At 39.2% G+C, this 21,631-nt stretch overlaps 1 protein-coding gene across 2 annotated transcripts in view; it reads right to left on the bottom strand.

Moving 5' to 3' along the window:
* LOC117205703 (sonic hedgehog protein A) overlaps window positions 1-21,198 on the bottom strand; it is an 84,704-nt gene extending 63,506 nt beyond the window's left edge. Inside the window, exons 1-2 of one of the 2 annotated variants that reach the window (XM_033444382.1) lie at window positions 20,950-21,198; window positions 16,582-19,172 (exon numbers count right to left, since the gene is read on the bottom strand). In XM_033444382.1, coding sequence (XP_033300273.1) covers window positions 16,582-16,965 — 384 coding nt within the window. In that variant the 5' untranslated portion in view covers window positions 16,966-19,172; window positions 20,950-21,198. Of the gene's footprint in view, window positions 1-16,581; window positions 19,343-20,949 lie in introns of those variants that run through there. The other variant, XM_033444383.1, reaches the window with a different exon arrangement.
* Between the last annotated feature and the right edge of the window lie 433 nt (window positions 21,199-21,631).

Genomic DNA, 21,631 nt, shown 5'->3' with positions numbered 1-21,631 from the left:
GTCTGAATTTTTTCTTAATCTTGCTATTACATCCTTGAATGTTTATACTTCGATCTTACTCGTATTTGAATAAACAGCAAGTCTTTTAACGTGTTAATCGAACGTTTACTATAGAATTTATTTTTATAGTCTCGTATACCAACGACGGTTCTTCTATGTCTTACTCAAACTTTCAAGTGAGATATTCTTTAATATTAGAAAAATATGCAATGTTATTTATATCCATTGCAAACTATAATTTCTTAATTTTTCGTCGAATACCCATCGCGCATTTTCATCATTCAGATTTTCAGATTATAGGAAATTTGAAAATGCAGAATTCCATGAAATCTACGTAATATGAAAAAAAATATATAAAATATAGTGTCTTATATAAGTAGTATAGTATATATTATATATACAATTCATATCTCGTGGGAATGTAAATAATGGAACGAGAACGTTTCTCAAAAATAAGAATTCGCACAAAAGTCCTCGGTTCCATAGTAAAAGCTACGTTTATTGAACTTTATCGATTTCCAAATCCTGAAACAAATATACCGTATGTTTGAAATTCCATGCCTCCCAAAAAGCGCTGAAATAATTCAACGACGATTGTTAAAAGTTAATACTGCCACGAGAGCTCGTCATTGCTTCAGAAGCAACCGAATCTCCCTCGGTGGAGGAGGCTCCACGAGCTCTTAAGTCGCGGTTTCTCTTCAACAGCGATCGATCAAGGGAACCGGTCCACGGGTGAAAAGTCGATACTCGATAAATATCGTGGAGGATCCTGTAAACGCTGCCGGTGGCTGGCGAACGTTCGACGGCTAACTTATTGCCCCGGCGTCGTTTTACTAATGCCCACGCGGGATTAGCGTTCGCCTTAAAACGTGCGACTACCTGCCGTTCTCTTGGCCGACGCGCCGTTATCTTCGCGGCCATAACCCCGTAAATCCACGGACATTTGTTTCCCGCGGCCGGACGTCGGGGTTACCTCCGTTAACCCCGATGCGATCGTTCATGCGTTTACAGCGACAAATCGCTGGCTCCTTCGTCTCCTTCCCTCTCCTTCTTTACGCTCAACGTTCCTCGTCTCTCCTCTGCTGCCTGCGAGCCTCTTGTCTTTCGCCTCTTTGTCTTTCGGTCAGCGGGCGAAATCGTTTTGCGTTGATCTTTCGTGACCGTCGAACCGATCCCTCGTGACTCTCGAGCTGATGCCAACGATTGGTGAGCGAGTTGCGAGAGCAAGCTTACGTGTTTGTCGTATAATTTACCATATATAGTATATAATACTATATATAATTCACCATCTTCCCCCGGGGAATTCGGAGCAGACATAGTTACGATCTACTCGAAGTTGAAATTGAGATTTTGGTAGTATCTGGTAGGAAGTTTGGCATCGTTACCGGATTGTAATATATCTACGGCATAGTTCGAATGGACAACGCAGGAACGGATATAATCGATGAAGCGTTCGTATAACGATGTATACATATAATACGATTATAATACCTCGTAAGCTTTTTAGGTATCGCGATCCATAGATGGAAGTTATGAAATAGACGAGGAACACGTCATCTGGTTACTTGTGGCCTAGGTTTATTTTGGTAAAATAACATTTTCTTGTCATTTAGGTTATTCAATTAACGTTGCAATAACAACTGTCATGTTTTATTCGTACGTTAACCACCCACAGTCTTACAGTCTCTCTTGCCCGTTCCATTAGAAAGCATAAGTAACACGATATCGTAGCAACTTCTCAAACTTCTCTGCATGTATACAGTAATGGTTTCGATAAATCCTGGATAAAACTAAAATTTGACATTTTCAATCGTGATAAATCACGGCAACCTATCCAACGCAATGTTACCACGTTTCGATATTATAATCTCTATCTGGAACACGTATCGATCCATTATTACCACCACTTTCAATTGGAAACCAGTGGTAGCTATACGATACTACAGCGACACCTCCGTATACTATTCTAGTCTTTCTGAAACCTCGATAAAAAATCAAATTTGATCTTTCCAACCGTAACGAGCTACACCAACACCATACTACCATATTTCAATATAATCTGTACTTAGAACGTATATCGGTCGGTTATTACAGCGACATTCGATCAGCCAATATAAAACTCCAAGAACAATGAACTCCCTTATAAATCAAACATATACCATTGAACCGGCGCAATAGACGTGCTCTCTCGGAAATTACACGCGCGATATTACGCGCGTAATATGACGCCGCTATAATATGACGCCGCTATAATATACGACGACAGTAAGCAACGAAGTCAGAAACGTTTATCGAGGTCTAAACCCGGTCTTCGATCGGAAACCCCTAGGTACTGGACGGCAAATCAGCATTCGACCAGGGAGAGACCCCGCCTCGAGCAACAATTAGCGTTTTAAACTCCGAGCTTCCAACGCGCGAGAGGCTAAGAGAAATCAAACGAAACAAATCTGCCCTCGCCGCTAATTACCATTGGCAAAACGATATTCGTATTATATTTCATACCGCGTGGAACAGCCATAACTCAGACGCTGGACAACGAACGACGTCGAGAACGGAGCCAGAATCGATCTCGAAAATCGATAATGATCCGAGTAGAAAATCGATCCGAGTAGAGATCAACTGGAATATGTACGTGTCGCGCATACAGTTTGTTCTGTGCGATCGAGCAGAGTTATAGTTTTAAACGAATAGAAGATAGAGAAACAGGATATTCCGTGCAATTGAACAGAGTAGAGTCACTTATTCAAAGGAATAGAAGATAGACGAGAACAACGTTTTTTTCAGGCGAAATTAAATGATTTCGAATGTTGTGTGATTCGATGTATTTTGTATATATCCATTTCAATAGTTCAACCAGTTAATCGAATCATTCTTTAACGAGAAACTCTTACCGTTACGAAAGTAGAAACTGATAGCAAGAACGAACGAGTTTCAGTTGGGTCAGTTTTAATCTTTGCAAGTGTAGATACGATTTATTCTAATGATACAATTTATTGTAAGGAAAGAACCAATTACAGGTATATGGTAGAAAGATAGATATATATATATAGTGAGAAGATATGAGATCCGTAAATAAAGAAATTATTATCCGAATGTACCTGTGCCTGGAAATGCTCAGACAAAAGATATTTCAACTTTAATTTTGTCAAACTTGATACATATGTAGATATATGAATACTGTAGAGGAAAAACACGATAATTTACATATCGTATTTTTTATAAAGAATTTATTTTAAAATTCAGCAGTAAAACTGTTTTCTTTTTTTATTTTAAAGCAAAGCGCGTGTTTTCATCCTCTCCAGAATTTTCCAAATATTGCTCGTCTTAATAATTACGTTCTCAACTTCTGCAAAACTTTAACTTGTCAGCTATTTCTACAAAACTTACACATCTATGAATCTAATAGATTTTTTCATATTAAAATCCTCTTATTTTCTCATAAATTGAAATAAAGATTAAAAAGAACAACAAAAACCTGGTCTTCACGAGCACTGTTTGACATTATTCGATTTCGCCCAATATAATCTTTTTATTCTCTATTCTCTTGGAGTTACGACTTGATACTGTTCTATGGGACACCATGTATGTACAACGTACGACGATCGATCAAAGGCAACAGATCGCTTCGAACGGATTCGCTTGATATTTAATGTGAGCGAATTCGCGTTTTATCAAGATCGTTTTGATTGGTTATCTCTAAAGGCGAGAAATATCGCATTAGGTACAGCACGCTGATAAATCGTCGACCGATTGTCGAAGCTTGACAATCGTTGGAAAATAAATAGTCGCGGCTATGCGATCGGTCGTATTAAATAGAAGTCGTAAATTTCACGGACTGCAACTCGTCATTTTGAGCTGATGGACACGCTCGTTTTTCTTGTTTGCGTAAGCGCGAGTTATTGCACGTTGCAAGCGCAAAGTGCTGTTGAGAGTGCGATTAATTAATTACTTTTGAATTGAACTGTGAAATCGCGATAGGCCATCAATGAAATAAGCCATTAACCGTTTCCAGTTCTACGTGTCTTTGAGACTTTATGTATTATGTTCATAAATTTTGTACTGTTTGTTTGTAGGTATTTAATGAAATTTACATCAAAATAAAAAATTCTGGTAAATTATGGGCCTACTTCTCTCATAAGCAAATAAAATCCTGATTACAGAGGCTTAATAAACTTGTAATGCATTTACATCTCCTCAATTTCATTCCATTTGTCAAATTTTCAATCAAACTGAACAATATGCTTTTCTAATAAGCAAACAAAATTCTAATCCTGGTACATCATTATCATAAAATTGTAACACATTGAAAAAGATCTGAAGAGATTCTGCACAATTTACGTGTCGTTTTCCACCGAAATTAAAAATTTCGAGAAAAGAAATTCGAGTGAAAAATGTCTCCCCTTCGCTGAAATTTTGTCCGAATTTGAAAGCAACGTACCTTCTATAAATCTAAACGAAAACCACTCCAACGTTAGCAATAATATTCCAGCTAGAAAAATAAGCTCTAGGGAAATTTGCAGTTGGCGGACAAGCCTGTCATAAACTTCCCACGTCCAACAAATTCTCAATGGCTACGATGTTATTAAATAGAAATAATCGTTTACAAAGTACCTACTACGAGCTATCCATTTCGCAGTTCTCTAATCTAAATCCTAGAATTCATAATCGTTTAGCCGCGGCATCGGGGATGATTTAAGTACTGTTACTCGTAAAGGTTAATTGTGGATGTTTTGATGAAATTTACGATTCATTCCGGAGAATTATACCTCGAAGAACGGAGATCGTGTAGATAAACAGAACGAAGGAGTTACTTACGGGCGCATAAATACGCACGATACGAGAAAATATGTGACAAATGAAGGCATTTTGAGTAAGAAATGTATGAAACGTAGCAACGACTGTGCATCATAGTTGTACAACACCGAGTTCGATCGTTTGACATTTTACTTCAACCAGGAACCAGTTTATCGATACTTACGACATTAATCTATCTATCGTTAGCAATGGAATTACACTCTTAAAAACCAGATATCTAAATAATAGGTGATCCGATACGTGTATAAATCATGTTATAAAATCATCTGATAACGCAGTTAGTAGTAACAGGTGGTAATTGCGTGAACATGCAAAAATCTTTCTAAGATATCGTTCTAATTTTGTAGACTTCTCAATTCATTTTTTAATGTTTACGTAACGTAGTTTATTTTCTGCTACCCTGATTGCTGCTTTATATCGAATTACAAAGAAGGATATCTGACTTGGATTCTTTGGTGAAGAATATATTGGAACAGTACGTAAGTACGCCATATTTATATAACATGTCACGTACTGAAAAAGACAATGTTTATTAAAACATAATAATAAATTAAGCTTGTGAGTCAGAATATTAACAATCTCTTGTCTTACATTTTTCTTTGGCTCTATATAAAATTTGGGTACCAGACATTCATTGCCAAAGGGTTAATGTCGAAAGAAATAAAGAAATGCATCTTCAAAGTTGCTTCAGGAAATATACATTTCGTTGTTTAGTACGATTTTGACAATTCCATCGTTTTCGTTACCTTATAACCCTTTTGCTTTTTTCACAATTTCAGGATATGGATATTACGACCTAGCGCCTTTCGTAATGTCATAATTTTTACAAGCTCTGCAGTCAAAACTCAATAACGACTGACAAATATATTTAATTATTTACCGAAATTCGTAGCTATATAATTTCCCACCTCGCGCTAATAAAATTTGCTTATCAAACATCAAATTGTACGTTGTAATATAATGAAACAATGATACAATCCCACAGCTTTGGAAATGGATCAAAATCATCGTAATCACCAGCATTCGCCATTTGTCGTTAACACGTCGGAGCGAATTTCCAACGAAAATAGGACGAGTTTCAGATTCTCTGATGAGGGTTCACCTTGATTACGCCTCTACCATTTCTCGATCCTTCGACGAGAACGATAACGTTGTCGACGAGCACTCCTGGAGTCAGAAACATATCGCGTAGCGCCACGTGCGCCTATCGGGTTACCTGGTTGGTCGTTGCCCGTCATTAGACACCCGGTGCAAGTCACTGCAACTTGCTGTAACCGTGATCTGGCCCGTCTGGTCTTCTTTATCTCACAATCATGCGAATTACTATAGGAAGTACGATTATACTTGGCGAAATACAACGCGTTGCGAAATAAAAGCTATCTTAGAATTGTCAGAGGATTTTGAGAACTATCGTAGCAAAGTATTTGAAGTGGTCTTTGGTGAAGTACTGGATATTGAATGATTTACCCGCTTGTATAAATTTCTATTTTTATATCGTTCTTATCGGTAGTGTCGAGTCATTATAACATGATTTATCCTTATGTGTTATTCTTTATCTTGCATATATCTTGACTACCAAAGACTATAATTATAATACACATGAAACATAGGATATCTCAAAGTGAAGTATATACATACATAGCTTCTATAGATCGTAGAATATAATTTTCCATTCTGCACGAGCAAATTATAAATTGTGGACGAAGGATTCAAAAATCTGAATCGCCGGTCTTCCATCAAAGCTCCGCGAGGTGAATTTCGATTTTTAATATTCCAAATCAGATTAGGAAGTTCAATACTAATGGTTATTTCAAAATAGCAGATATTTATTACAATCCGCTACAATTGACTGGATTTACGTATGATATACGATCGTGTTTTACTCCTTATCCCGCGATCATGTCAATTATCGAACTATATTACGGTCGCCCAAGCATAGGTTTCACAGTTGCGAAACGTCGAAAACTTTTCCGAGACACCTACCTACCTAAACCGATCCCGGTTATATAAATATAGACTGAAAGTTCTGCTATACTGCATATGGAATATATCCTGGTATTTTTGTAACTTTGACAAATTAACGATCAATAACAACGGAAAATTATTACAACCAGTATGACAATTGTTTGTAGTTTGATACGCCTTCTAACTCAAAGCAAGTAGTTTTATTCACAGTCACAATTTTCTCTGGTATGCTATCGCTTATCTCTTTGCAATCGTATCGATTACGGGTCATAAAATTACGGCCATTGACGTATAATGGCCATTTACAGCGTGCCTTGTTGAAAAATTACAGGAGCTCCAAGATTTTTTTCCGGATATCTAGCTGACACACAATGGTCTATCATGCAACTATTACTACTATTCGAATAACGTGTTCGCGCACCACTATGGTATTGCAGTCTTTAGAAATAAAGTATCGATGCTTATTTAGAAAAATAGACGCTCATTGCGAATTACCAGGGGCGACTGTAGTTATGATTTGCTTTCGCGTGTTATTTCTTATCTCGTTTCGATCAGGTCGATTACATGCGTGAAGTACAATGTGTGTAACTACAATCGCAGTTGTGCTTGAATAGTTGAGCACCGATCATTATTCAGAAATAATAGTCTGCATCGTATAGTATCACTTTTCGCCGATAAATTTTCCACTGAATCATTGTAAAAATGACAAAAATACTATCTGTTACAAGACAAATGCCACTATTCGATGTTGCAATAAATTTAAATTACCTAAAAGAAATTGCAAAAAGGGCGTAATATAAAGGGAAAGGAAATGGATATACGTATACGTAATAGGTAATATTTTTCGGAACTGGAAAATATCTTTTTTTTTTTTGTAACTTCTATCTTCGAATATCAGGTCTGAAGAACAGTTCGATAATTTGGTCATCTCCGGACTTTTAAGACACAGTACACGGTAATTCAGGACACTAGGTGGCTAGTTATATTTTATGATTATGAGTCTGTTATATGGTTATTGAACATAGCCACATGGTGGTCTAGCCGCGGGATTGCTTCGACCTGCTATTCATTTCTAATTTATAAGAGAGTTAATGGATTTAGAATCTGCAAAATTTATGATTATCTAGAAAACGTGTCAATTTCCACAAAAAGGCTAACAAAACTTATCTTTCACTAACGAGTTTTATACTTCGCTCGTATTAATCGGATCCATAAAATGATTCTAATAACGCACCATCGCAAAGAACGAAGTATAATTTTTTCTGAATATATTCACAGTACATATATGTACCCCTAAATCAAAAAGCTTCAGAGAATTTATAATTATTGATTAAATTAACGATAGATTATAACAGCTAAAAATAGTAGCGTTTTCTTAAAATCTTACCGCTGTTTTTTTACTACGAAACATTAGTCTCCTTTTAATTCAATGGAAATTTTCATACCCTAAAATACTTCTGTAAAATTTCTCAAGCCTTCGAGCGAGTATTCGAGTACTCCAACACAGATATCGGATACGTATATAAATTCCAAACACAAACATACCCACCCATTCACAAATGTCTATCCGACTTTACTACCAACTTGAAGCCTCTCCTTGATCAACCTATATTTCAATTCTTTACTACATTCTTCCAACTTATTACCGTCGTTCAATATTTAAAGCATTCTCCATAGAATCCGCAAAACCACTCGTTTAAAATACAAACACGACAAATTCGATAGCCAGCCACTCTTTCACATATCGCAAGGAAATAAATCTCAATTACGGTTCATCGACATCAATCGATATCAATAACAATTAACTGGTTACTGCGGCTCGTTTAACCAACACAATTGACAAACGACACCGTGTATATTGAATTTCGATCGTACGATCGTTTCATTTATCACGGCGAGCTCGATAAAAGTGCGTCGAAACCGCGTTCACCAGCGCCGGGAAGATCAATTTCGATGACAGACCGATCGATATCGAGAAATCGAGGAATCGCTCCAAGCATTTACTGCTCATCGGCCGATGAAAGAGAGAGAGAGAGAGAGAGAGAGAGAGAAATAAGGAGAATTAGAGACGAGAGAGACCAGGAGAGAGGAGAACGAGTAGCACGGCCATTAGGTTTATTTGCCGTAATTGGGGGAGCTTTAACGCGCCAAACCAAACACCGGTTATGGCCGCCATAAACCTACCCACAATCACTTAGAGCCGGCGCACGGTACGCGCTTTTTCCCCTATTTATTCCGCGCGACCGGCGCTCCTAGTGCCGCGCGATCACCAGGACAGCTAAGAACAGGACGAAAAGAGGGAACGAGAGCTGCCAGCAATTTGCCGGCCTACCCTGTTTCCTCTCTTCGTTTCTTGCGTGCCGTTTTTGCCACGTTTCTCGTTACCCCCACATTCACTTTGTCGTTGATCGCGAAAAGAAGACGGGCATAGTTTGAATTTGGCGCGGCACAACGACGATGGAAGATACGTAGTTTAATATGGTTGAGACACAGACGATCGCAGAGTTAACGAGACGCTTGTAGAGACATTTTACCAATATATTGGCTGTATTACGCGAAACGTCTTGAAATTTCATTGGCACTGTGACAAGATTCGATTATCATGACTATATTGGCCAAGTTTGAAACGAATATAAAAATATATATTACAATTTACAAGGCACTTAGTGCAAGTATATATTTCACGGAGATCCCAAAGTATTTTTCAACGGCCGGTCATTATCCGTTACATTGAGAAGCCTTAATATTCAGCGAGACCATATTTAGCACTTCTTATGTACCTTAAGATAGCTATTTATGATGTATACCGACTTTTTAATGAATATAAGTTTGCAGTAAGTATCTTGTAATTTCTATATACATTCTCAGATTGGTTTCAAATGACCAGTATAATCATGACAGTCGTGTCTCATTACAGCGTTGATAAAATTTCAGAATGTTTCACCAATTATTTACGACGTTCTTACTTGTATTATATGTTACACGTTTATGCAAATTCCTATTTTTATCGGCGTAACTGTAAAAATGAAAATTAAACAGAGATTCTGCTTGATCTACTAAATACTACGACGAGTACTATGCTTGAAATATTATATTCATTGTTGCTTATTACGCATTAAATTTCCCATACGTACGTAAACATACACGGTCCAATAACCATAAAGAGATTAAAAAGTTCCGAATAATTTTTCAAACTTTTTGCATCTGATCTTTGTCAAGTTCCAATACTAATGAAACCAGATGTATACATATATATATATACATTATTACAATCTCGTTAATAGCTCGATAAAATAGCGATATAAATGGCATAACAGAGGGAAAATATCACTGGGAAACGACTAAATATAAAAATCTACAAAAATAGATCAGTCAGTAGTCAAGTTCGTAAAGAAAGCAGCATCGTCATGAAACACGTTCGATTTTTGCAACTTCACGTCGTCGTAAGACAAGTTGGACAGGACGAACGTCGAAGGAACATCGCAAGAACGTCTCGCTATTCGTTGTACTTAAATTTGTCGGTCTACCCAGCTAATTGGCCGGGATACCGTCATTTTACGATCGCGACCAAGAAGCGTGTTCTCGTCTGACACGAGATTCATGCTCGCAAAACACGGCGTTAACGAGCGGCCCCGGCAACTCAGCGACGGATCCCTTCACTCGGGAGACATCGATGCCTGGACAACACGGTTCGATCTGCCGGCAACTTCTATACATAGCTACTTACAGTCTCGCCGCAAATCAATCGACGCGTCTGTCGAGCGGAAAATCACGATTTCCTCTCTCGTAAATTGAACGATAGCTCGTGAAAACGTCGCTTTTGCACGTTTCGTACGTGATAGTCGACTGGTTGAAACAACGCTTTGGGTTAGAATATAATTTTCGTGCGATTTAGGATTTTTCTAATGTATAAAATAGATACATATTGTTATCCGTTTTCTTATTATTGTCATATTACTATCTTCCTATTTATCGTGTATTACTGATATATTTTATATCGTGCTCGTTATATTTGAATATAACTAACGATAGTACCATATCAATATCGAATAGAATGTTAAAGAAACGAAACCTAAATGGAGATTCATTTTATTGCCCACTAAAGATCTAATCTTTCGGTAAGGAATGCATTACTTTGCTTGTTTTAGATACAATAAAACGTACCTTAAAAGATTTTAATCGGTCGTTCTGGCTGTTCAGATCTTTAAAACAAACACCGATCATTCTCAAAAATTGTGAAGCTCAACTTCAATTTCAATTGTACGTCTGATAACCCATCACAGCAATTGATACAATTTTAAACTATCAACGAGGAAGGAAAGGAGAAGCATGCTTGAGAAGAATATTGAAAAACGACAACTCCACTACTACGATGTTACTTATCCCAGCTACAGATATCGTCCAGAATATTCGAGCGACGTAGATTAGCCTGAAAACTGCACGACGAACTTACGCGTAAAGAGGTTTATTTTCTAAAGTCGACCTTTATCCGGTCTTGAAGCAATATTTGTACGAGTGAAATCGGGAGTCGCGATAGATTCGGCGCCTGTTCAACGTTCATCGCGCCGATAAAACGAACAGCCGGGGAATTTTGCGAAGAAACGCGGGTAAACACGCGAAACACGCGGCCTGTCGACGACGTTCGAACGACGGGGATGCTTTACGAGCGGAAACCGGCGCCGAGCCGCTCTTTTGTTCGCCGCGCCACGAAACGTGGGACTTACAAATTGGAATACAACAGGCCCAGAGTTAGGAGAATCGTTTCACGCTTCGCGGGGGCGCCAAGTGGAAGGCAAACACCGATAAAAACTGCATGAATAAAGCACTAATGGAACCACCATGGACTGAGAAATAAACATACGAACGATCACGAAACGTGACGCAGGTGGAAGAAGATCGAACAATTTCCCAGTGTCTTTTTTCCTTTCTAGATACTTGTTCTTGGTCCTTGAATGTTTATTATCCTAACTTTACTCCCGTCGTGGCCAATAAAAGAACTTTTAAGGCAAACTTTAAAGTACAGTGGAAATAAGCGATCAGACATGTCAATAATTCTATCGTATCCTCCTGAAACTGAAGAAGTCTTTCGATAGGAGAGATACGCTACTGAATTATAGCGCGAAGTGCTGGGAATGGAAAAATCAATAGTTGCTCTGTTTTTCCGTTTGTTGCTTCGATCCAAGAAAGATTTTGGAGGTATCGTTTCCGACGTTAAAGTACAATTTTAATAACTCTATTGAATATAATAATCAATATACTCTTGAAAGAGAAATTCAATATTTTTTAACAGAAACCCATAGCCAAACTTGATAAAGAGACAGTTTTGGAAATATTTAAACGCTTAACAAAGTATTGGCTTTTAAAATTACTCGCTAAAATGAGAACCAAAAAAATAAAACGCGACTTATTAGAATGTGTAGGATTCTTGTGCGTTTCTACAAAATTTCAGGGCGCGAAAATGCACAGAATTCGTTGTAATGTGCAAAAATATAAAATATCCAAAGCGAAATATTTCTTGTCATTTTTAACGAGTAAGACGAATCTCCGTTTAATTTCTTCTTTTATAAAAATCCGCAATCTGCTTATCGTCTTTCCCTCTATGCCTTATGCCTTCGTATCATCTAAAAAGTAAATAGTAAAAACCAGAAAGACGCTCTACGGACAAACCAGAGAATTGAGCAAAAGGACGCAGGGAAAATTCGCAATTAATCAAAAACCAGACAGAAGAACACGTGCACATAGAATTGCATACACAGAAGGCAGGTTGGCATGAAATTCTAGGACGTAATTCGAGTTTCAACGAGTATCGGTCCTGTGTGCACGTGAAATGTATTCAAGAACGATCGAGGCAGTCTTATCGGGTGGATAGCGTTTCGCGTGAATCACCTGCCGACGTTTAACGACGTGCAGTAGCTAATTTGTCATACGGCCGTGGTGCACGGTGACACGCGTTGAAGTAATAACACGCGTTGCTGCGGTTAACGCGGCCGTCAGCCTGTACTTTAAACGAGAAACGCAATCAATCTCCTCGGGGAATCGAGGATCCTTGATATCCCATGCATGTTCTAACATTCTAATTTTAGCAAGATCCACTCGTAAAGTGCCGTGGAAAAAGAGAAAAAGGATTGCAAATTACGAGCCTTGCGAGCATTGTCTAGTAATGGATTAGCTAGAAATAATAAATTAGTTTCTTAAAGTTAAAGATATGAATGTACATTTAGATTACGCACGTTGTTTGATTACTGAATTCTGTTTAAACAGACTATTTTCCGATAATGATACCGAGAAAGTAAAAATAGTTAAATCAACATAGAAATCTAGATTGTGAAAGTTTGTTATCCCATTTCGTTGTGTCTTGTAGCGAAACAGCTGCTGAAATTTATGTAATATTTAGTACGATGATTAATAGACCAATATTTATCATTCATAACATCTGTACAGATATCAAAAATCTCTGTTGAAATTCAATTTACTCCGTTTCGTGATCATTACTCGAAATAAAAGTTTCATGGATGTTCTACATTTATAGTTTATTTAATAAACGTTCTTGAAACATATTTGTACTCCAATTTCAATTCTTCGTCTGTTTCTGTAGAAATATTCAATCGCGTAAAAATTTGCGGTTCAATAATTATTTCTTTCATATTGAAATGTAAAACTGTATATATTGAGAGATTTGATTCCATCATTTACGGATTTGTGTTCACGAGTTGATAACTCGGTGGAACGTCGAGCTATTATTGGAATAAAACCATTTTCTCTATTGGATAAAGCCAGCAGAATAAATCCATTAAGGTGAAATTGCAAGAACTACTGCTCGACCACGAACGATTTGATACGTTTGCCTTTTTTCAGCCGCTTTTTACGAAGAACGCCGCGATTAAATAGCAATTCACGGCCCTTATGCCATATTTTAAAACTTCAAATATTTGCGTTTAACATAGAACTTTTCCTATTTCATAAGATAATCCGTTAATTGTGAATACATATTCTATGTTGTAAATTAATGCTTAAACGATCTACTTTATGAACTGAAGTCGTGAAAAACGTGATTGAAATTCTAGAATTCTTATTTAATAAATAATTGGCAATAGTCTACCTAATAATAAAACAAACAATTGATATCTTACGCCAGAAAATACATCGATTTAGTAATACTAATCGTTGATAATCAGTCACAAAAATAATTCCATAGTGTAAAGTATATCTATTCGTGAATGAAATTTAGTCAAATTAAAAATGTTAAATTTAATGAAAATATGAGTCTCTTAAACGAAAGACAACAAAAATACTCATTGGAATGTGAACGTGAGCATAAGGTTGTATCGCTAAATTAATTTATCATTTGCTATAATTAATCGAGATATACCTGAATGTACCTGATAATATCTTTACTCAAGGATCCTTCGTTTTTTAACGTATTATATAAAAAGCCATTTATTACTAGGTGCATATACCTATATCATCGTGAATATCTGAAATCCAGCAGTATCCGATCTAACTAATCAAAACTCTTTTATCAGAGATCTATCGTTAATAATAGCTTCAACCAGTATTAAATTCTAGAAATAACTGAATATTTGGTGACCAAAGATTTGGCGAAGAAAATTCGACGCCTAAATTTTTGTAATCAATTCTACGTTTCACGGACAACACATCGTAATTTCTAGGATTAAAAAATTAATACCGATATCAAACTAATCGTGTCAAATATTGACAGGATTCCAGTTTGGACGTATGTGAGTGTGAGGCATATATTCACAAGAGAAAATTGAAAAAACACCATTTATCATCATTTCAACAATGGAACGAATAGAATCGAGGATTGCGGATCCACGATATATCCCATGAAATCCATTAATAGCAACCTCGCAGGCGATGCATTGGCGGTGAAAATATAGAAAACATATTTTCCATCCTTTTGACCATAAAACAAACGCAATCAATCACCGATTCCCGATTCATATTTCCTTTGAAATCCGCTGTTGCGTCCCCACGGGGCATCATACCGCCTCGACGATTCATAACCAAACCCGCCATACATCATTTCACTGAATAACCAAATTTCTCGACGCGAAACACGCCACGTTCCTATTCGCGCGTGAATCAGCCAACTATTATCGGATTCGAGGCGTAAAGGTCACTGACTGCACTTCTTTCTATAATCCTCTAGGTGAGTTCCCTACTCCTACGTGAAGCAACGCGATCGAAAGAGTATACAGCGTCGTTTTCTCGCGAGTATTCGCTATCGGCAGTGGCCGAACCAAATCTACAGGTCGATAGGAACGACGATACCGACGCTTCAAACTCTCGGACGCGTCACGATTCACCGACGGGCTCCTTCAAGGACAATCTTTATCGCTGTCTGACATACGACACATATTATCGGCGATCGCCGCGGCGAAAACGCCCTCGACCAGAAACGACGAATCTTCCGGACACGGTTATCGAGTTGTCGTAACGTTCACGGCTCGTTTCTCTCGCTAACCAAGAGAGCACGGTAGGATAAACAGTGTTTGGATTGCTATAGGTCTCGTCACTGACCTGTTCAATTTTATACGTAGCTCTAATAAGAAGCGATCAACGATTTCAAGATTACTCATTTGAAGAACTAATCGCTGATGTATTTTAGTTGGTACGTATTGATAGTCTTTAGATATTGTTTCTCGCGAGAGAATAAGAAGATTCGTAGGGGTTGGTTTAGGTACTGTCTACGGATACAGTCTTTAACACAGTTTATCAATTATTCTTGACCTTTTATAGTCAGAGTCACGTTTGACATTTCATCTGAACTGAGGCTCGTACCTCTCAAGGCAATTCCAAAATCTCTTCTTTAATTTGGACGAATATAATTAATAAAATATCTATATTGGAAATTCTACTGCATTTATCAATTTATTTATAATAGAAATAAATGTTGTACGTGTTAAAACCGAGAAGAATCGAATGAATTTGGAAGAAAAGAGATGTGTTTTTAAGAATGAAACAGGAGCAGCCATGTTCACGGTTGGTGAAAAGGTAGTAGAAACAGAACGTTCGAGTACTTTAGCTCCCCTGAAAACGTTCTCCCTCACCAGTACCAATATTTGTCACAGATAAAATTATACTCAACCATATTTACATTGTTACCATCTCCCAAATGCATTCTTAAACCAAAGGGAGCTCCCAAAGTTTGTTTACCGTAGACAGTACCGATCAACCACGAGGCCGCGTGAGAACATGTTCATCCATCGCGTCTCCTGCGCTTCGTATTAAAACGCGTAACACCATCCTCTCCCAAACAGGGATTAAAAGCTATGTTATATACCGAGACATATGAAGCACTCATGACAAGCAAGCAATTAACCTTCGGATGGCGATGGCTGGGTCAATTTTGGCTCGTACAAATATTCCACGTCTTGGCTTTGCGAGCTACATTTACGTATGACTATTTTATCGAATTATACAAGTCCGTTTATCCATACTCCATTTATAGAAATCAAATTTTAATGCCCAATTGGATGAACTTTTGCTCGTTGTCTCCGTTTACTCGAACGTCAACTGCCATTATACGAAAGAAAAATCACTGGTATTATGCAAAATCAATGAACTCCAGTTACGTAAACTCGTCCCTCGGTAGATTCTATAAACAGAGTTCTACGATAATCTTTTACTGTTCAACTAGATTCTATTATTGCATAAGAAGTCTTTTCATTCGGCTCTTTGCCTTAGCGTTGTAAAGTAAACATCAGACGTTCGCGATAAAAATGAGCCAGCATTCCTCAAACGAAGATTAATCAATGTTTGAGAACGTTTGTTCACCTGTGTCATCAGCCGATCGGCTCCGGTGCCCTCTTCATCCTTGAAGATGATGTCTGCGTTGTAGTTGGGCACGAGATCCCGGAACCTGGAATCGTGCCTGGACACGCGACCCTCGCTGATCCCGCTGGCCGGCAGCGTGTTCTCGCTAACGTTCGGCACATGCTGCTTGAACACCAGAGGCGTGAGTTTCCTTAGACCAGGACGTCGTCCACCGCCCCTGCCCGGTCCACAAGCCAGAACGAGGCCACCGTTGTCCAGCAGCGGTAGCCAAAGGCACAGTATCATCAGGAACACCTGGAGCAGCGAGGGTGTCGTTCCTCGCCTCCTAATCGTGCAATGATTGCTCGCCTGAAGGCCGCGACGACGATGATGATGGTGCACCATAATCACGTGGCTCTGCCTCGAGGACGACCCTGTTCGGTCACTGGTACCTCGTGCACCTCGCGGACCCTGCTGCGCTCGTGTTTGTCGAGCACGTCGACGGTACCACCGAGTCCTCGCCACCACCACCGCCGCCGGGTATCCTCCTCCTCCACGGCTGACAGAACGACGACGACGACCTAGACAACGACGACGAGGACGACGCGTTTGACGAGCTGCCGGTCCTTCTTCTCCTCCTCTTGCCACTGACCTCACTCACGCTTAACCATAACCAGGGCATCACACACCTCCCCTGCACGCACTCTTATCACCGTTGTGACCGTCGTAGCTGCGTCTAATCACCACACGCGAGAGCCAAAATAATCCACTAGGATTACGAAGGATTATTACACGTCGATGGTAATCGATCGCCGCGATAAGAAACTATAAACGAGAGCCACTGCACGAGAGCCTCCAGGGGGAGATCCTCTCTCACTGTTCGACTTCCCTTTCTCTTTTTATCCCTTCTATCGGTGGTTGTGACATTGGTTCGTGTATGCTATCGCTAGTCAACGAAGGCTCGATGTCCACCTGTGGGTGGTGCGCGTTAACTATCACGCGTCAGCGATAATGCGACGATATACTCCAAGCTTGCTTTAGTGTCAAGTGTTTTCATCGTACATCAGAAATCAACAGGAGCCATTGCTATGCTGCTTAATCGGCTAACCGTAACACCACACACCCTCGTGAGAAAGAAAATTTCTCAAACTACGTTCTCCAAGATCGAACCACGCTCTCCAAGATCAAACCACGCGCAATTGAATGGAACGCGCAAAACCGACGACAAACAGAGATGAAACTTTCCTTCGATACGATAGCGGTCCGAGATGTCGAACTCTTTGCCAGTGTACCCGATCGATCTGACTCACTTGACTGAACTCGATATCCGAGTAGTCCGGAAGCTCTGTGGCGCACGTTTTCCGGACGAGTCAGTGGTGGGAAATGCGGGATGGGTTTCAGTAGGTACCCTTGCGTTGTTCCTTCGGTCTGTTCTTGGGCAGCAGGGTGCCCCTCTTCCTGCCCCCACCAAGGTGGCCAACGGCCGGCCGGGCCGCTGGCGCTGGTTGCAGCTAGCTGCTGGCCCCCGTGGGGCTCTCACGGCCTCCGATCTTCCAGGTAGTGGGGAGATGATACTGGCCCCACCACGACAGGGCCTTGTAGTGCGCGTTAGCGACGTCACTAGGTCCCAAGAGTCTGGATTGGTCGGGGCGGGGCGTGCGCGAGGTAAACGAAGACAGGTGCACCACGCTGGACAGAGATCGAATTGATTAAACAAAGACAGGAATATATAAAAAGAGAGGGTAAGAAGGAGGAGAGAGTAAGAGAGTCTTTTCAACTTTCTCCTCGTTCGATTCGGTTTGATCGTAGCCTATCTTCTCTCTTACTTGTTCGCCTCTCTTCCTCTCGCTCTTTATTCGCCAACGTTGCTCCTTCCTCCTTCGAATCTTTCCGTTTCTTCGGCTTCTTTGCCACGCAGCCTGTCCCTCTTCCTTTTACGTACCGATCTCCTCTTTTGCCCCTCTTCGCGTTCGATTGATCCTTCCTTTTCGTCCTTTTGGTTGTCGTCGTTGTCGTCGCAACAACGTTCTACCTTGTTACTCGCCTCTCCTTCTCTCCTCCAAAAGGTTCCCTCTCTCGCCTTCTCGGAGGGGGACTTTACGCTCCAAGAAAGTACCGCGCGTTGCGCCAAGATTCTCAATGACCGTGTCTTCTCTACCCCCGAGGCGGCAGCGTGTACATCTCGAGACGTAGGGTGGGCTGTGACCTTCACTTCTTCGTCAAGTTTCGCTCTTCTTTACAATTTTCGATGTTTCATTCTTATTTTCTTTTTTTCTCGATCTTACTTCTTCTTTCCTCATGCCGCTTGTTCCAGCTGGCTTGTACTTCGTCGCTTCGCCCGATTACCACTTTTGTCACATTCCTACGCCGTGTCGGCAGACTCCCGGGATCTTATTAAACGCGACGCTCCTCGATTCCCCGAATTCCTGGTGACGAACAACCTCTTCGATTCTTCGTCCATCTTCCGCCTGCAATCAAGCTTCTACTCGTGTGTCACGGTTATACAGATCGGATAGATCGTCGTTTCTGTTTTAATGAAGTTTGAAAACGTGTGTTGTTATTGTAGATGGAACGAATTCAAGGACGGTGTACACTTGGAACATACGATCGAACTGTGAAAGGAAGTGATCGATCTTCGGTTATAAGTGGCGCTACGGTTATCGGCTCTTCGGCACAGATAATCACGCCGCGAGCTGATCCACCTTGAATTGCGCGAGGTTATTCGCGTTTTTCTCCATTTTTCTTTTCCTTCTTTTTTCTTTCTTTTCGAGGAAAATCGTGAGGTTTGTTGATGGAGTTTGGAAAATGATCTTCGTAAAATCTTGGTCTTTTTAATGTGATGGAATGTTATTCGCGTTCTTGGAAAATTAAATGCAACTCTAGGAATTAATTTAAAGACATTTCCTGTTTCCTTTGCTTTCTTCGCACGTTATTGACCAGTCTGCTCACATATACAATAAATCGATTTATGCGATATTTATTAAAATGTACAGTAAAAATAAAGTTATCGAAATCTATTACGTATAGAGTAGCTGGTCAAGAATAATTAAAAGAAAGTGTCCTATTAAAATATAATTCGAGATATTTAAGAAGCGACACTGATTTCAATCGGTTTACATTTTGTAAAAAGAACGGGGTAATTTTAGGAAGATCGAGAGAATAATGAAGTTCACAATAACGGATATTTGTAGGCTGTGTGAGTAACCGAACATCTGTCATGCATTCGTGCGTTACACAATGTAACACTTTCTTAAGACCAACTTTTCTTTCAAGTATTTCTAAAATATGCATACTCGCCGTAGTACCGACGCACGAAATTCCAACAATCACGGCAGGTATGATTCAATGACGTCTTTGTAAAATTAATATTTTTCTTAAACGTGCTGGTATCAAATAATAACATTTTTATTAATTTATTTTGTCAACAATAACCGTCACGTGTAAAACGTTAAAATTAAAACTTCAGATTTTCGTCTTTAAGACGCGTTCTTTCTTTACTTGCGTTCATAAAATTTTACGGTTTTTCATATTATTTTATAAAAATGAAATAAATGAAATCACGATGAAGATTGCTACGAGAATAATACTATATAACAAACAATTTTTGTGCAAGAACTATTTCTATTTCTAAAATGAAACTTTCTATATATTTATTCTTTAGGTATATAAATTATTACAATATGAAGGCTTCAAAATTTCGTGACTTTTAACGCGTGTACCGCGCTCGAGTCGATTGCCTGCCGTCTCTCACCCGAGACATACACAGTGAACGTGTTAAACACCAAAAACAACGTCTCAAATGTGCATTAACATTTTAACTTCGAACAACGATATGCATCCATACGTTGACAATAATTAGAGCTTCCTACGCATACACTCGTACAGTCAGAAATCTCCAGATGATTATTGCATGTATCTGCTCCAAAATTGAAAAAGAAACGATGTACCAAACGTAAATAAAACGATAGAAACGATTGTATATATATTCCAGAATATTTTGTCGTTACTTCATCGAGATTTAAAACGAGAAGATTATGATGTTTCGTATAAATAATTAAGGAACGAACAAAAATTTGAAGCGACAATTAATTATTATTGGTTAAAATAAATATAGGAAAATCCCTCGGCTTTCCTCGGAGTCACTGATAAATTAATCTACGTGAACTATGTAACTAGGATAAAAATAAGAATACGTTGGCCGATTGTTAATGCGTCGATAATCACTGCTCCCAAATTGCCAACGAACAAACACTCGATTTATATCAATTGAAGAAAACAACAGCGGAAAATAGAAAACGGAGAAAGCGAAAAAAAAAAATACCGGTGACTAAATATCGTGCAGGTATCGAATCTCGCGCTACGCAACGTGGAACAGCACGTACTATATACCTGATACGATCGCGACGATAACCGCACTCGAACGTGAAGAATTTTGTGACGAGAAACGCGAACCACGGGTGGAACGTCACCAGCCACAGCTATGAGCCAACTGATATGAAAGTCGAAGTCTAGCGAAGGACGAGGAGGAGAGGGACGAGCCACGGCCTACCAAAGTGTTCGGTTTACTGATAATAAACATCTTTTGTGAATAACTGGCCGCCCCACCAAAGTCGTTCCAGCGGCAATCTATCATTGACATACCCGAATTTACACGGTATATACAAAATCCTTGGAATCGTCAATAATAACAGGGAATTTACGCCGTCTACCAGGAAAATACTTCCCTTCCCTTCCTTTGGGAAATGAGATAGAGATAATCGAGATAGTTGTATTTGGATACGCCTGGGCTAGAACTTTTCTCTCGTGATTCTTATGTAATGATTGTATTAATACTAGAAACAGCAGATTAATGAAACTGATCTGATATCAAATTTCTCGTTTCTGCAACTACTGGATACGCGAATGTTTTTAGTAACGTTAATTTTTGTTTAGTTATTAACGATCGGTAATTTTAATGTTACATGAATCAGAGAGATTTTTTGAAGTAGCTCGAAGAAGGGATATATTTTAGTAGCACGATGATGTTTGAGTTGTTTAGTTTGGACTGGAACAGATGAGGATTTGAGGGACC

Source organism: Bombus bifarius, unplaced genomic scaffold (assembly GCF_011952205.1).
Source record: "Bombus bifarius isolate JDL3187 unplaced genomic scaffold, Bbif_JDL3187 scf7180000007992, whole genome shotgun sequence".
NCBI classification, from domain to species: domain Eukaryota; kingdom Metazoa; phylum Arthropoda; class Insecta; order Hymenoptera; family Apidae; genus Bombus; species Bombus bifarius.
This window is presented reverse-complemented; position numbering and strand designations above follow the sequence as displayed.